The following is a 12,070-nucleotide window of genomic DNA, read 5'->3' as shown; positions in this document are numbered from 1 at the left end:
GGGTACCAACTATCTCCACCACCTGGGATGAGCTGGCCTCTCTGGCTCTTCCGTTTCCCAGCTACAATCAAGTGAGTTCAAGAAGCTAATGTCTAGTCATTTCCAAAAGCCCCTTTCCTTATTAATTTTTCTAATTTCACATAATATAGGCCTAGGTCAGATTTTATTGCATTCTAAGAGTGAATTTCTGAGCCTGAACCATATTAGCATTTCAGAGATAACAGCAAAAGAAATCACCCAAATCATCTAATAGGGTATGTAAGAGAGCTTTGATAAATTGCAAGATATTTTGGCAAAGTAAGATAATACTGTTACATATTATAGAATATACATTCAGTATTATACACTCAAAAAAGGTTTATGTGTAAAGAGGGAGTAAGGATTGCTCAATGAAAAGGAATTGATTTACTAGGAAAAACAGTGGGGGCAGAGGGAGGTGAGTCATCAGCAAATAACCACAAAATTAAGCTGAAATAGAACTTCAGCTTCAGGGATAAAGTACAATAAGCCTCCTTGCAATGGAAAGGGTATACTCTCTTTGAACAAAAGTATCAGTAGAAGTATGAGTCTATGAAGTAGCTCTGTTGAGCAAGACATTTTAAATAGCAACACTTTATACCACAGTTGCCTCTGAGCACATCATTTCCAGGAACTCAGTAGCATGCACGGTTATCAGGACAGGCAACCATAAATATTCAAGACAATTACCAACTCACCCCAAGTAAGAGTAGCCAGGGTCAAGAGCTCAGGGATTGAATCCTGACATACTACATATTCTGGAGAATATGGATCAGTTTGAACTTCAGCATCCCGATAATCAGTCTGAGTACCCACAGTGTACTTTGAAGGTACGGAAGGGTACTTAGCAGAAGAAGTAGGAGGGAAAATATATGCCTCTGTCCTAAAAGGGAAAATTATTTTAAAAATTAAAACCTGATCCAATCACTTAGAATACTATACAGTCAAGTAGAAATAAATCCTTATCTTCACTAAGCCCATTCCCCCTTTAAACATGCACAAATTCATGAATCCAGTGTAACCAGGATTGTGCCCAATTATCTTGAGAGAACCGCCTTGTTAGTCTCACCTCTGCCAAGAAACTGAAGGGATATAAAAGCCCAGGTCTACTCACAAAAGTACCTATTTATCTGTGTATCACTGGGCAGGATTGTAGTCTAGAAATGTAGATTCTAGGATGTTATACAGTTACTTCTAAACCTGTTGAGAATTGCTATTTCCTGGTTTCTTTTTTCTCTGCTTTTAGTTATATAACCAAATTTAATTGTTTCCCTCTAGAAATTCAGGAGCAGAGAAAAGAGAAGAGATGCTTCTAATTTTTTAAAAAGGCAAGGCTCTTTTGAGATAGATGACTCAATAATTAATGCTAGGATTACCTGATTAACTACAGAAGTTACCTCATCCCTTGGACCAAAATTCCAGATATTTTAAGGCATTTAATGTAAAAATGAGACTATAAAAGTACTAACAGGAAACATAAGTAAATATACTATCTTTGAGTGAAAGTCTTTTTCAGCATGGCTCAAAAGCCAGAAACTATAAAAGGAAATGAATTAAGTTGAAACTTCTATACCTCAAAGTGTCATGAACAAATTTAAAATATGAATGGCACACTTAGAAATAGGTTTTACAACATATATGATAATAATTAAACACCATTTCTATACAAAAAGCCCTTGTAAATCAATAAGTTAAATACCAACAGAAAACAATTCACAAAAGTGAAAACTAACAAACATATGAAAAAATAATGAACATAACTAGTAATCAAAGTAAAATAAAACCACAAGATTCTATCTTATTATATCACATAAGCAAAGATTTAAAAGATTGAAAATACCCAGCATTGATGAAGTTGTGAAGAAACAGGCATTCTCATAAACTGTTGATTAAAATAAATAGATATAACCTAACAGGTAACTTAGCAATATATATCTGACCTTTACAATACTCTTTTGCCCCAGCAAATGTACTCCTAGGAATTTATTCTAGGAAATAACTGGACAAGTATACAGAGATATATGCAAACACATTCATAAAGTCTGATGTATAAGAATAAAAACTTACAAACTCTTTTTAATGGCCAATTAAAAAAAATAGTTGCACCTGAGGTTATTAGGCATCAATCTTGGATCCATATTTTCATCTTTTTTTTTTATTCTGGCTATTTTTAAGTACAGAAAAAAATTTAAATTAATTCATTTAAATATATGTCTACTCTTAACATAATTTTTATAGCAAGTATGATAGCACATATGCTTTAATGTTCTAGTGCAGGGCTTTTTTCTTTTTCTTTTCTAAGATTTTATTTTTAGATGTCCATCAACTGATGAGTGGATAAAGATGTGGTATATGCCTACAATGGAATATTACTCAGCCATCAAAAAGAATGAAATCTTGCCATTTGCAACGACAGAACTAGAGTGTATTACATTAAGCAAAATAACTCAGAGAAAGACAAATACAATATGATTTCATTCATATGTAGAATTTAAGAAATGAAACAGATGAACATAGGGGAAGGGAAGGAAAAATAAGATAAAAACAGAGAGGGAGCAAAGCATAAGATACTCTTAACTATAGGGAACAAACAGTTGCTGGAGGGGAGGTGGGTGAGGGATGGGGTAACTGGGTGATGGGTATTAAGGAAGGCACTTGATGTAATGAGCACTGGGTGTTATATGCAACTGATGAATCACTAAATTCTACCCCTGAAACTAATAATACACTATATGTTAACTAACCTGAATTTAAATAAAATCTAAAAAACAAAATAAAGATTTTATTTTTAAGCAATCTCTGCACCCAATGAGGGGCTTGAACTCACAACCCCGAGATCAAGAGTCGCATGCTCCACTGACTGAGCCAGCCAGGCACCCCAGCAGTGCGTTTTTCTTTTACTTTTGAGTTTGCTTCTCTTAATATCTTTTCCTCCCTTATCTACCTATAGCAGTACCCTCTCTGTACATCCTAGATCTAGAATATATACTTGAATTATCCTTGAATCTTGCTGTATTTTTATCCATACTTATTTTTCTACACTCACACAAATATACACATAGAGTATTATTTTATTGTTTTGCTAACATGGAAATCATATTATGAATACATTTTTGCATCTTGCCTTTTTAACTAAACCATACTTCATGGAAATCTTTCCAATCTATTCATGTGGCTCTTTTTCAAGAAAAATCAAACTTAAATGATCACCACCAATAGAAAAACTACTTCAAAAAATATGGCACACCTATAATGGAATTTATGCAACTATTAAAAGTAAAAATGTAATCAGAATTTATAAACATAAATAACAATTATTTCTGGATAGGATTACAGAATTTTTTTCATGTTTATAGTTTTCTAAATTTTCTAACTTTTTTTTTAACCTAGAAATGTACTACTATTAAAATAAGGGGAAAAAAAATAAGGAAAAAAACAATACAGCCATTTCCATTTAAAAGAAAATATGTTTTCTAGTTGGTAGAAGAGTTATTAAATTACATAAACAAAAAAACTAAATATAATGGCAAAAAAGAGAAAGATTTCCATTTTAAAAATAGTCAAAGGCAATGGGAGGTGTTTATAAAGAAGCAAAACATACAGAGCTTAGCTCTAAGAAAAATGCACTTCAAGTCAGCTAGAAAGAAGCACCTACTTGGAGGTTCAACTTGTAATGAAATAATACTTTAAATTGTTATTAATTCTGAATTCTAATGGTATTGAAATCATTTTTTCAGCAGCTGCTATGAATTTCTAACCTATGTAGATAATTTAGGTATTTATAATTTGTGTTTTCAGCAGAAATTATTTGACTATAAAGATTCTAGTTGAGGAAATAACTGATGATATAAATAAGCTTTATATCATCCCAGGTCATATGAATATTATCATGTAACACCATTAGTTTGAACCAAGAGAATAAATTGTTTTTCCAAATTAAAAATTACACATTTGAACCATCTGATCAAATATGCTAAGATTATGATAAAGCCTAATGAATCCTTCTGACTAATCTTTCTGATGACTTAAGATCCTTCTAGGTGAGTCAGAGAAGAGGATGCAAAGGGGGAATGCTACTTTGACAGAAGTCCTACAGTAACTTAATACAGTTTCTTTCCTAACTAACTTGTTATTTTTCTCCAACCTATTCTCTTTTTCTCCATTTCAGCTGTTTTAGGGGAGAATAAACTGAATAAGAAAGAACAATGATCTCTTTCCTACCCCTCCCCAACTTCAGTCAGAACTGAAAAATGAGAAAGAAAGACCCCATATCTGCTGCTTACCTGGCTTGAGCCCTGGATCCCATCCACAGGCTCACCGGGATCCCGACAGCACCTAGCGCTCGCTGCTCTGTTCCCTCTCTCCAGACCCTTCCTCCTCCACTACTGCACAGGCACCAGGAGCATGCACTGTCTGCCATACCCTCTTCTAGATTTTCCCTTCCAGGCCCAACAAAACGAAACCTCACAAAGAGGGGTTTCACAAAGTAGCAAACCCTGTTCTGTAATTATGAACTCTAATGAATGTTTGTATTTTTTAAAGACTTAATGTTCTCAGAGCAGTTTTACATTCACAGTAAAACTGAGGAAGGTACAGAGATTTCCCATATACACACTTTGCCTCCACACATGCATAGCCTGCTCCATTATCAATATCCCTCACTATAGCGGTACATTTGTTACGACTGAGGAACATACATTTACACATCATGATCACCCCATAGTGTATATTAGAGTTCACTCTTGGTATTATACATTCTATGGTTTAGACAAATCCTTACAATATGTAGTATACATATATAATAACACCTATCCACCATTATAGTATCATACAGTGTATCTTGCCCACCCTAAAAATTCTCTGTGCTCCTTCTAGTCATCCATACCCCTCTAACCCCTGGCAATCAATGACCCTTTATAATCTCCACAGTTTTTCCTTTTCCAGAAAGTCATATAGTTGGAATCATACAGTATGTAGACTTTCCCGATTGGCTTCTTTCTTTTAGTAATACGCATTTAAGATTCCTCCACGTCTTTTCATGACTTGATAGCTCATTTCTTTTTAGTGATGAATAATATATTACATTGTCTCAATATACCATAGTTTATCCATCAACCTGGTAAAGGACATCTTGGTTGCCTCCAAGTTTTGGCATTTATGAATAAAGCTGCTATAAACACCTATGGGTTTATGTGCAGGTTTTGTGTAAACGTAAGTTTTCAACTCCTTGGGTAAACACCAAGGAGCACAATTGCTGGACTATATGGTAAGAGTATGTTTAGTTTTATAAGAAACAGCCAAACTGTCTTCCAAAGTGGCTATAGCATTTTGTATTTCCCACCAGCAATGAATGAGGGTTCCTAGTGCTGGTGTTACCAGTGTCCCAGATGGTGGCCATTCTAGCAAGTGCAGAGTGACATTTTATTGTTTTAATTTGCATTTCCCCAATGACATATGATGTGAAGCACCTCTTCATATGCTTATTTGCCACCTGTATATCCTCTTTGTGAGGTGTCTGTTAAGGTCTTTGGCCCATTTTAAAATCAGGTTGTTCTTTTTCTTATTGTTGTGTCTGAAGAGTTCACTACATAGTTCGGGTAACAGTCCTTTAGCAGATACGTCTTTTCAAATATTTTCTATCAGTCTGTGGCTTGTCTTCTCATTCTATTGACATTGTCTTTTGTACATTGGAAATTTTTAACTTTATTTACTAATTTTCTTTAAGTTTTTACTTAAATTCCACTTAGTTAACATACAGTGTAATATTAGTTTCAGGAGAATTTAGTGATTCATCACGTACATATAACACCCACTGCTCATCACAAGTGTCCTCCTTAATCCCCATCACCCATTTAGCCCATCCCCCTGCCCATCTCCCCTCCAGCAACCCTCAGTTTGTTCTCTATAGTTAAGAGTCTGTTTTATGGTTTGCCTATCTTTCCCCCCTACATTCATCTGTTTTGTTTCTTAAATTCCACATATAAATGAAATCAAATGGTATTTGTCTTTCTGACTGACTTATCTTGCTTAGCATAATATATTCTAGTTCCATCCGTGTCATTGTAAATGGCAAGATTTCATTCTTTTTTATGGCTGTGTAACATTCCATTATATATATATATGACAACTTCTTTATTCATTCATCAGTCAATGGACATTTGGGCTCCTTCCATAATTTGGCTGTTAATAATGCTTCTATAAATATCAGGGTGCATGTATCCCTTCAAATCAGTATTTTTGTATCCTTTGGGTAAGTACCTAGTAGTGCAATTGCTGGATTGTAGGGTAGTTCCATTTTTAACTTTTTGAGGAACCTCCATACTGTTTCCCAGAGTGGCTACACCAGTTTGCATTCCCACCAAAAGTGCATGAGGGTTCCCCTTTCTCCACATCCTCACCAACATCTGTTGTTTCCTGTGTTGTTAATTTTAGCCATTCTGAAAGGTGTGAGGTGGTATCTCATCGTGGTTTGATTTGTATTTCCCTGATGATGAGTGATGTTGAGCATCTTTGCATGTGTCTGTTACCATCTGGATGTCTTCTTTGAAAAAAATGTCTATTCATATCTTCTGCCCAGTTCTTAACTGGGTTGCTTTTTTGGGTGTTGAGTTTGATAAGTTCTTTGTAGATTTTGGACACTAACCCCCTTTATCAGACATGTCATTTGCAAACATCTCCCATTCCATAGGTTGCCTTTTAGTTTTCTTGATTGTTTCCTTTGCTGTGCAGAGCTTTTTATCTTGATGAAGACCCAATAGTTCATTTTGGCTTTTGTTTCCCTTGCCTCCAGCGACGTGTCTAGTAAGAAGTTGCTACGACCAAGGTCAAAGAGATTGCTGCCTGTGTTCTCCTCTAAGATTTTGATGGTTTCCTGTCTCACATTTAGGTCTTTCATCCATTTTTAATTTATTTTTGTACATAAGAAAGTGGTCCAGTTTCATTCTGTTGCACGTTGCTGTCCAGTTTTCCCAATATCATTTGTGGAAGAGACCGTCCTTTTTCCATGGGATATTCTTTCCTGCTTTGTCGAAGATTAGTTTGCCATATAGTTGTGGGCCCACTTCTGGGTCATCTATTCTGTTACATTGATCTATGTGTCTGTTTTTGTGCCAGTACCATACTGTCTTGACAACTACAGCTTTGTAATATAACTTGAAGTCTGGCATTGGAATGCCTCCAGCTTTGCTTTTCTTTTACAAGATTGCTTTGGCTAATTTGTGGTTCCATACAAATTTTAGGATTGTTAATTCTAGCTGTGTGAAAAATGCTGGTGGTATTTTGGTAGGGATTGCTCTGAATGTGTGCACTGCTTTGGGTGGCATAGACATTTTAACAATATTTGCTCTTCTAATCCATGAGCACAGAATGTTTTTCCATTTCTTTGTGTCTTCTTCAATTTCTTACATAAGTGTTCTATAGTTCTCAGAGTACAGATCTTTTACCTCTTTGCTTAGGTTTATTCTTAGGTATTTTGGTTTTGGTGCAATTGTAAATGAGATTGATTCCTTGATTTCTCTTTCTACTGCTTCATTATTGGTATACAGAAATGCAACAGATCTCTGTACACTGGTTTTTTATCCTCCCACTTTACTAAATTCATGTTATCAGTTCTGGCAATTTTTGGCAGGGGTCTTTTGGGTTTTCTACATAGAGTATTACGTTGTCTATGAATAGTGAAAGTTTGACTTCTTCCTTGCCGATTTGGATGCCTTTTATTTCTTTTTGTTGTCTGACGCTGAGGCTAGGACTTTGAGTACTACTTTAAATAGCAAAGGTGAGAGTGGACATCCCTGTCTTATTCCTGACCATAGAGGAAAAGCTCTCAGTTTTTTCTCATTGAGGATGGTATCAGCTGTGGGTCTTTTGTATATGGCCTTTATGATGTTGAGGTATGTTCCTTCTATCCCTACTTTATTGATAGTTTTTTTTTTAAGATTTTATTTATTTATTTGAGAGAGAGAATGAGAGAGAGAGAAAGCATGAGAGGGGGAGGGTCAGAGGGAGAAGCAGACTCCCTGCCGAGCAGGGAGCCCGATGCGGCACTCGATCCCGGGACTCCAGGATCATGACCTGAGCCGAAGGCAGTCGCTTAACCAACTGAGCCACCCAGGCGCCCTTGATAGTTTTTATAATGAATGGATGCTGTACTTTGTCAAATGCTTTTTCTGCATCTATTGAGAGGATCATATGGTTCTTTTCCTTTCTTTTATTAATGTGGTGTATCATGTTGATTGATTTGTGAATATTGAACCATCTTGCAGCCCAGGAATAAATTCCACTTGATCATGCTGAATAACTCTTTAATGTACTGTTGGATTCAACTTTCTATTATCTTTTTGAGAATTTTTACATCCACATTCATCAGGGATATTGGCCTGTAATTCTTTCTAGTGAGGTCTTTGTCTGGTTTTGGAACCAAGGTGAGGCAGGACTCATAGAATGAGTCTGGAAGTTTTCCTTCCATTTCTATTTTTTTGGAACAGCTTCAGAAGAACAGATATTAACTCTTCTTTAAATGTTTGATAGAATTCCCCTGGGAACCCACCTGGCCCTGGAGTTTTGTTTGTTGGGAGATTTTTGATCACTGATTCAATTTCTTTGCTGGTTGTGGGTCTGTTCAAATTTCTTCCTGCTTCAGTTTTGGTAGTTTGTATGTTCTAGGAATTTATCCATTTCTTCCAACTGCCCAATTTGTTGGCATATAACTTTTCATAATATTCTCTTATAATTGTTTGTATTTCTGTGGCATTGGTTGTGATTTCTCCTCTCTCATTTGTGATTTTATTCATTTGGGTCTTTTTTTTCTTTTCTTTTTGATAAGTCTGGCTAGAGGTTTATCAATTTTATTAATTCTTTCAAAGAACAAGCTCCTGGTTTCATTGATCTGTTCTGTTTTTTGTTTTTGTTTTTTTAATTTCTGTACCATTTCTTTTTGCTCTAATCTTTATTATTTCCCTTCTTTTGCTGGCTTTAGGCTTCACTTGTTCTTTTTCTAGCTCCTTTGGGTGTAAGGTTGTGTATTTGAGATTTCTCTTCTTGATGTAGGCCTGTCTTGCTACATACTTCTCTCTTATAATCGGTTTTGCTGCATCCCAAAGGTTTTGGACCAGCATGTTTTCATTTTCATCTGTTTCCATGTAGTTTTTATTTCTTCTTTAATTTCCTGGTTAACCCATCATTCTTTAGCAGGATGTTCTTTAACCTCCATGTATTTGTGGTCTTTTCACATTTTTTCTTGCGGTTGACTTCGAGTTTCATAGCATTGTGGTCAGAAAATATTCATGGTATGATCTCAATCTTTTTGTACTTGTTGAGGCCTGATTTGTGACCTCGTATATGATCTATTCTGACGAATGTCCCATGTGCACCCAAAAAGAATGTGTATTCTGCTGCTTTAGGATGAAATGTTCTGAATATATCCATTAAGTCCATCTGTTCCAGTGTGTCATTCAAAGCCATTGTTTCCTTGTTGACTTTCTGCTTAGATGATCTGTCCATTGCTGTAAGTGGGGTGTTAAAGTCCCCTACTATTATTGTATTATTATCAGTGAGCTCCTGTATGTTTGTTATTGTTTTATATATTTGGGTGCTCCCAAGTTGAGGGCATAAATATTTACAATTGTTAGATCTTCTTGTTGGATAGACCCCTTTATTATGATATGGTGCCCTTCTTCAACTCTTGTTACATCTTTGATTTAAAATCTACTTTATCTGATTTAAGTATGGCTACTCTGGCTTTCTCTTCATGTCCATTAGCATGATAAGTTGTTTTCCATCCCTTCACTTTCAGTCTGTAGGTGCCTTTAGGTCTAAAGTGAGTCTCTTGTAGGCAGCATACAGATGGGTCCTTTCTTTTTTTTTTTTTTTTATCCATTCTGATACCCTATGTCTTTTGAGTGGAGCATTTAGTCCATTTACATTCAGAGTGATTATTGTTAGATATTACTTCAGTGCCATTGTTTTACTTGTTTTGTCCTTGTTCCTGGAGATTTTCTCTGTCCCTTTCTAGTCTTTGTTACTTTTGGTCTTTCTTTCCCACTCAAAGGGTCCCCTTTAAAACCAGCAGGGCTGGTTTTGGGGCGCCTGGGTGGCTCAGTCGTTCAGCGTCTACCTACGGCTCAGGTCATGATCCCAGGGTCCTGGGATCGAGTCCCACATCGGGCTCCCTGCTCAGTGGGAAGCCTGCTTCTCCCTCTCTCACTACCCCTGCTTGTGTTCCCTCTCTCGCTGTCTCTCTCTCTGTCAAAATAAATAAATAAAATCTTTTAAAAAAATAAAACCAGCAGGGCTGGTTTAGTGATCATAAACTCCTTTAGTTTTTGTTTGTCTGGGAAACTCTTCTCTCTCCTTCTACTCTGAATGACAACCTTGCTAGATTGAGTATTCTTGGCTGCATATTTTTCCCATTCAGCACATTGAATATATCATGCCAATCTGTTCCACCCTGCCAAGTTTCTGTGGAAAGGTCTGCTACTAACCTTATTTTGTCTTCTCTTGTAAGTTAAGGACTTCTTTTCTCTTGATGCTTTTAGGATTCTTTCCTTATCTCTGTATTTTGCAAATTTTACTATAATATATCTTGGTGTTGGCATGCTTTTGTTGATTTTGATGGGAGTTCTGTGTCTCCTGGATTTGGATTGTGTTTCTTCCCCAGATTAGAAAAGTTTTCAACTACAATTTCCTCAAATAAACCTTCTGCCCCCTTTTCCTTCTCTTCTTCTTCTGGAACTCCTATGATATGAATGTTATATACTTTGTGGAGTCACTGAGTCCCCTAAGTCTACATTCATAATCCAATATTTTTCTTTCCCTCTTCATTTCAACTTATTTTCCATAACTTTATCTTCTATATCACATTCATTGTTTCATCCATTCTTGTGGTCATTACATCCAGTCAGTTTTATATCTCGGTTATAGCATTTTTTATTTCAGCCTGACTACTTTTTAGGATTTTTATCTCTATAGTAAGGGACTGCCTGGTATTTTCTATGCTTTTCTCAAGCCCAGCTAGTATCCTTATGGTTGTTGTTTTAAATTCTGGATCAGGCATATTACTTATATCTGTTCTGATTAGATCTCTAGCATGACCTTTTCCTGTTCTTTCTTTTGGGATGAATTCCTCTGTCTTGGCATTTGTTTAGGTCTCTGTCTTCTTCTATTTGTTAGGAAAGCCCGTTTTGTTTCCTGCTCCTGAGAGTAATGACTTTATGGAGAAGAGGTCATATGCTGTGCTGGGCCTGGCACTTCAGGAAGTGTCTCTGGTATATGCTGTGTGCACTCTGCTGCTGTGTTCTGGCTACTCTTTCCCTCAGGTCAGTCCTCTGCAGTTTCACCTTGCCTGCACTGGGAACTGTTTGGAACTTGGCCAGAGTGTGGCAAGTTTTAAGTATTTGTGTTCTGGTCTGTTTATTAAAAGAGACCTGATGCTTTGCAGCACTCTATGGTCTGTAGATTTGGTGCATACAGGGGGGTTATGCTGGTCTTCTGGGGGAGGGGCCTGCTGCTCAGGTTCTCAGGCACACTTGCCCTAGTAAAGAAGCACCTGCAGAGTGCAGGGGGGCAGAGCTTGATATAGGTGGTTTATGCTGCCACTGTTGGCTTGTGCTGCTTACTGAAGTTAGTTTATGCTGAGGGGCAGAGAAGGGAAATGGCACCAGCCCTCTCCCTCATCCTGGAGAGGGGAGTTGGTGCCCACCACTGTCTGGCAAGCCCTTACAGAAGAATGAACAATCTCCCCTTGTGTATCCCAGGTGTCCCGCAGATCCCTGCCTTCACCCTGTCTGTGTCCGGTGTCTATCCACCCGGCAGTGCAGGGTACCTGTGTTTTATCCCAGGCAGGCTGGCTGAGTTTTACAGCTCCAAACTTTAGGGACCTGGCATGGCTTGGACCTGTGCGCTGGTCCTCTGGGGAAAGGTCTTGCCATACTGGGGCTGGTAGAGGTTTGTCCTAGAAATATGATGAACACACAGTGGTTTGGAGTAAAGTGAAGCAAAAGCCAGTGTCCAGGTTAGCCACCTCAGCAGATGTCTGTCTATGCTAAGGGGTGGGGGA

General features: G+C 37.1%; 1 protein-coding gene across 8 annotated transcripts in view; it reads right to left on the bottom strand.

Annotated features, from left to right (window-relative positions):
* CFAP91 (cilia and flagella associated protein 91) overlaps positions 1 to 12,070 on the bottom strand; it is a 144,009-nt gene that overhangs the window by 98,347 nt on the left and 33,592 nt on the right. For all 8 annotated transcript variants that reach the window (XM_064594266.1, XM_045902945.3, XM_045902944.3 and 5 more), the window contains exon 6: positions 717 to 901. In XM_064594266.1, coding sequence (XP_064450336.1) covers positions 717 to 901 — 185 coding nt within the window. The remainder of the gene's footprint in view (positions 1 to 716; positions 902 to 12,070) is intronic.

The sequence above is a fragment of the Mirounga angustirostris genome, unplaced genomic scaffold, assembly GCF_029215605.1.
Source record: "Mirounga angustirostris isolate CCGP_5_RB_7025 unplaced genomic scaffold, mMirAng1.0.hap1 SCAF_1, whole genome shotgun sequence".
Taxonomy (NCBI): domain Eukaryota; kingdom Metazoa; phylum Chordata; class Mammalia; order Carnivora; family Phocidae; genus Mirounga; species Mirounga angustirostris.
This window is presented reverse-complemented; position numbering and strand designations above follow the sequence as displayed.